This window comes from Apteryx rowi, unplaced genomic scaffold (genome assembly GCF_003343035.1).
Source record: "Apteryx rowi isolate R43461 unplaced genomic scaffold, aptRow1 scaffold_137, whole genome shotgun sequence".
NCBI classification, from domain to species: domain Eukaryota; kingdom Metazoa; phylum Chordata; class Aves; order Apterygiformes; family Apterygidae; genus Apteryx; species Apteryx rowi.
The window spans coordinates 1,068,536-1,073,934 of NW_020447608.1; the positions used below are offsets into that span (position 1 = coordinate 1,068,536).

Genomic DNA, 5,399 nt, shown 5'->3' on the forward strand with positions numbered 1-5,399 from the left:
CTCCAGACTTTCTCTCTTGCCTCTAGGATCTGGGGTTCCTGAGGGCTGGCCTGAGCAGTAAAGACTGAAGCAATGAAGGCATTCAGTAACTCTGCCTTCTCTGCATCCTTCGTCACCAGGGCACCCACCCCATTCAGCAAAGGGCCCACATTTTCCCTAGTCTTCCTCTTGCTACTGATGTATTTGAAGAATCCCCATGACCACCTGCTAAGCAGCATGATAGATAGAGTTGGCTTTTAATTTACATAAAATTAACTAGTAAGAGCTAAGCCTGTTTTCAAAAATATGAGAAATAAGATCAGGTCATTGTACATAGAGCTGCATTATGAACTGATCAAACACTGCCCTGTACAGTAATGCTTGCACTCCCTGGGGTGTGTGTTGTAGACAAGGGTGGCTCTAGATGGCGTTACATGACTTTGTGGGCTGAATTTTAGTCATGTCTGCTGCAGTCATGCTAAGAGTGGTATGATCAGTTCCTGAACATCTCATGAAGCAAAAATAGTTCACATATAGCATAGCTTTCTAGGCTTTCTTATCTTTGAATCCTGACTGCATTGTGGGGAAACTACTTTGTAGAGCCTAGCCAGAGAAGTCTTTTGACATGCCCAAATACCTATAATCACCATTCCTCTCTGGATATTTCTATAGCAAATACCTCAAACAACTCAGTTGTTTCATTCAGAATCATCCTGGCAATATTTTCCTTAAATTTTTGAAACCAATTTCTTTAAATCCAACAAATTACACTATTTACCTCAGCTAGCAGGATTTTATAAATACTCACAGGATTACAGTCACAAATAAACTGCATTTCTCTGTCACGGAGACAAAGCAACTGGGTCAAGATGATATATTAATAATTTTGCCATTAAGGATCAAAGCCTTCACCAGGCTACAGTCATCTTCCATTCCCACTCTTCTGACCTATGATGTCCTACACTAGCTTTCTTTCCTGTCAGGAAGTTTTAAAAAGCTTTAAACCTTCATTTCAAGATTTGCAGTTCCATCAACAGTATTTCTGCTGAAGTTTCCTTTCACACTTAAATAATCTATGTAAGTCTTTTCTTAGGTTACCCCAGCCATGATACTTTCTCCCTTGTTTCACAAACCTTTATACTAAAAATACCTCACCTCTACCATGAGCCATTTTCACCTATAAATTTCCTGAAACAATCTAATCTCAGCCATTTACCCATACTATCAAGTGTGAAACAAAATCTAATATTTTATCTCTGTGAAAGTTGAGCGCCTATAGTTTAAAAAAATGTCATCTTTATCTTACCTATCTGCACAGGTGTTACATTTAACCATACTCAGAACAGCTCCCATGAGGAAGAACATCAGAATGGGGTCAAGCAGAATATATTGGGACAAAGTAATACAGCCCGTATCTGCAAACAGACACATGACACTGTCAGAAACGCTTGCAGTTACAAAGCAAATCTAACATTGAGAGAAACCAGTTAAATCAATGTAGTCAAGAGAGAAGGAACAAGAGCAATTTTAGAAATGGAAACAGGTCGGAACATTTCAACTTCTACCTGGGTAACAAATTAAAAAAAAAAAAAATCACAAAAAAACCAGACAGTACAATATTAGCTGAGAAGCACCACTTGGGAAGTGCTGCTAACATATTTACATGAAGAGTGTTACAGTAATCATGGATCTACCAACTAAAGTACCATCATGGTGCCAGAGGATGCCACAGAAGGTGGGGAAAAAAAAGTCATCTTTCAGATGTTATCTATAAAATACGAATATGACTTGAGTATTTTAAATCCCAGTGAATCAATATCTGTGCATCCTGGCAAAACGCTGATTTGAGTAATTCCATTTGCAATGCTAACTTCTTCACTGTTGGCTCAGAAGCCTTATTCATTTCTTATTCTGAACTATTTCACAGTACTGCAGTAGGCTGTTAAATACCCTATTAACTCATATGGGAGATGTCAATATTTAACTAGTGGGCAAAATTTTTCCTGACCACATATCTTGTAAAGAATTCTTAAATTTGAGGTGAAATGTAGTGCAATGCTGTAGTTATGCACATAACAGAAGTACCTATAAACTAAAAAAAAAATTGTAAAATCCTCTAGGGGACTGCCAGTTAAAAAGGCTCCTATAAAGCAGACTTACTTGGCTTTTGGGACTCTTTCTCATTAGGCACAATATACTCTGGCTAGGTAATGACATGAGATTCCAAAAAAGGAAATTCTCTGAACAATTAACCTGTTTTATTTTGCAGTAGCAGGAACACCTACCAAAAATAAGGATGAAAGCTGTGAGTAAGGCTGCAGGCAGTGACTTGGACAGTTCCAGCACCGTGAGGTAGGCAAAGGGAACCAGGCAGGAGCCAAGGAACGCACAGAACTGCGGGAAAAGAAGATCACAGGAGATGTTACACCCCTTCCCAAGGTGAATATGCATGCATATCCCTTCCCGTCCTCCATCTGATACAACTACCAACAACAGGCAGCTTTGCAGGTGACTAAACTGGCTCACTACAAACATCAGACAAAAGTCAAATGAGCAAAGATATTGTTAGAGAATGCCAGCTGCTTACTCTGTTCTCAAGAGATTTCAGTAACAACAGTTGGTCAGTCTCTTTCTGGACTGCAGGAGATATTTAGAAAAAGATTTGTCAAATAGATGCAACACATATCTATCATACTCAACTTATCTTAACTAGATATATCACTCCTGCTAGGCAAATGAGAGTGAGGGTAGTTAGAGAGGGAAGAATGGAAATCAAAAGAAAGTAGCACAGCAGTAAATTCTCCATCTTCATGGTCTGGTTCTAGCATTTCTCCTGCCTTTGGCTCAGGGAAATCTAGAACCTTGAATTGGTGGAGATCAGAAAGTAAACTAAGAAAACATGCCTTCCCAATTTTTATCCTTTATTCTAGGCACTAGAAATTGGCCACTGTTTCTTCTTTTGACTTGCTTTATCTGCTATTTAGGAAGACCAAGAGCCATAAGCCTGATATCAGCACCACCTGGGTTCCAGGTGGGATATCACCCTGAACAACAGCAATTTTTCCCCCATCAGCTCTTTCAGCCTTAGTGTCACTGGGAGTGGAAAACTGTAGGCTGCAGTGGATGGAACTGACTTGCTTGAGGTCCTTGGCTCTCAGCCATTAGGGACTCCAGCATGGCAGCCAGGCACACTGGGGTGAGCAGGAGCCCAAGCTCAGAAGAGTACCTTCTGCAGGACAGGCAAGATATATGGCCCACTGAGAACTGCAGCCCTGCTAATGAGTGACAAGAATTGGTCTCAATTATCACTTTATATCTCACCTGGCTTCTCACAGCCAGATATTAAGACTTACTCACCAACGCTTTTCTAAAGAACTTAGAGACATGACACAAAGCTAAACAGACCTTTGATCTGATCCAGTAGAGCTGTACTTATGACACAGCAGTCTATACTCTAAAGCCAAGGAGAGTTAACAAGCTAGATACCAGCCTGTAGAGCCTTACCCCTCTCATTCCCATGTAGTTGTGCTGTTCATATCTGTCCCCTGGCTTTTGGAAAGGAAATGTACCATCATATCCACTAAGGTAGCCAGCAAGTCCAATCAGCATCTGGAGAGGTAAGGTGGAAAAACTGGTCAGGGAAATCACATTGGAGGAACGAGAACCCAAATCAACAGCAGGGAATATTTTCATAGCAGCCAAGTTTGAACCAGAGGATAACTATTTACTAATTCAGATACATCATCCAAACAAGAGTAAAGAGTTTATGTACAAAATTCATATACATACATATTGCCCTTTGTGTAAAGGCAGTCAGAGGGGACCAAAGAGACTGCAGCTGCTGACTATAAAAGCCACTGCAGGCTCAAGAGAAGTAACTGGGTACAGGATTTAGCAGAGCAAATTCCATCTCTGCAGATTCTTCTCATAGCTTCCTATTCTGAAAGATTAAAGAGTCTCAACCTGAAAGGAAGATAACCTTCCCAAGGCAGAAGGAAAGCATCCTGATCAACACTTCATGAAACTTCCTTTATTGCTAGAAAAAGCTTTCAGTCATAGAGTAGCAAGTCAAAGCTTTCAAAGTTCTTTGTGGTAGGGAACTTAACTGCACACAAGCTATCAGGAAATGTTTGGCTCTCTAGATCTGTCACCTTCCATTAAACATCCCCTCCAACCCATGTAAGTCTCATGTTCATTTTTTGCTTTCCATCTGCTCAAACCTTTCAAGTACCCAACGCACAATACTGTGTTATTTTCCCATATTCAAAGCATTTTCATGAAGAAGAAAAGATGCAAACAGAGGTTCAGGATGTAGAAGGCAAACACCAGGATGCCAGCCACGGTTAGATAAGGTTTTGGTGTTCACTGCATCCTTTAATCAGATGGAAGGGGAAGAATTTTCTTGGTCTATTCCTGTGGCTTCTAAAACACACAACAAAAGAGCAGGTTACCTTCCCCAAAGGAGGGTGGACATCAAAGAAGAAGGTCCGATTAATGTAGTAACTTCCCATCTTCCCAAAATGAGTTTCATCCCAACTGCAAAAAAAAAAACCACAGAACAACCTACTCCAGTGCTGAAGAAATTCAAAATACAGGAAAGTAGTTTTCCTAATATTTTTCCTCATACAGAGGTTTACTGCAATTCCTTCTATGTGAGACAATGAATTAAACTCACTAGGAAAACAAAGATGGAGAGTACTGTAGCCATTTTAGGCAAGGTCTCTTTTAAGAGTTTGATATTAGTGCTCCAAAGCTTCCAATCTACCTTTCTGATTCCAGACAGAGCTCAGAGACATTAAAAAGTCAGCCTGCAATTTGCACATCCCAAAAGCTGCCCACCCAAGAGGCCATCCCCTCCCTGCAGCACTCCAACAACCTCGAGAGCAGCAGACAGAGCCCAGCCAGGCAATGGCTCCGCAGGGCCGGGGTGCTACCTGGGCGCCCTCTCACCACCGGAATCCCACTACACCACCAGCTGGAAAGAAAAACAAATCTCTTTCCAGCCGTGCAAACCAGGGGAAGCCAGGATGTTTAAAAACAGGGAMAGGGGAGGCAGCAAGGGTGGGAAATTTTGATTTATTCTTTCTTACTGACTTGGCATACGGATGAAAACATGCTTTCTCTTTCGGGTATCGACCGGCAGTGAGTAAGCCCCCCCGCAGAGTGAGGAAGAGGCGCCCAGGGCGTGGAGGACCGCAGCTCCCCGCGCCGCGCCCCGACCACGCCGGGGACGCGCCGAGGGCGGCCAGGTCAACCCCCGCCGAGGACCCGGAGAGCAAGCCACGCCCCCTACGCCACGCCCGGGCGGCCAGAGCCAATCGCCGCGCCGACCCCGCCCCGCGCCAGGGCGCGCCCCCTCCGCGCCGGCCCCGCCCCGTTGCCATGGCGCCGAGGCCCCGTACCAGACGTGCGGCGGCTCC

The 5,399-nt window shown here is 43.1% G+C and overlaps 1 protein-coding gene across 10 annotated transcripts in view; it reads right to left on the bottom strand.

Annotated features, from left to right (window-relative positions):
- Nucleotides 1-5,399, bottom strand: part of POMT2 (protein O-mannosyltransferase 2) — a 34,624-nt gene that overhangs the window by 28,049 nt on the left and 1,176 nt on the right. For 7 of the 10 annotated variants that reach the window (XR_003252093.1, XR_003252092.1, XM_026057146.1 and 4 more), the window contains 4 exons: nucleotides 4,431-4,515; nucleotides 3,484-3,588; nucleotides 2,265-2,373; nucleotides 1,286-1,394 (listed from right to left, as the gene is read on the bottom strand). Coding sequence is in view for 8 of the 10 variants with exons in the window: in XM_026057146.1 (XP_025912931.1) it covers nucleotides 1,286-1,394; nucleotides 2,265-2,373; nucleotides 3,484-3,588; nucleotides 4,431-4,490 (383 nt within the window). In the remaining 2 variants the exon portion in view is untranslated. Of the gene's footprint in view, nucleotides 1-1,285; nucleotides 1,395-2,264; nucleotides 2,374-3,483; nucleotides 3,589-4,430; nucleotides 4,543-5,381; nucleotides 5,394-5,399 lie in introns of those variants that run through there. The other 3 variants (XM_026057144.1, XM_026057142.1, XM_026057140.1) reach the window with 2 other exon arrangements.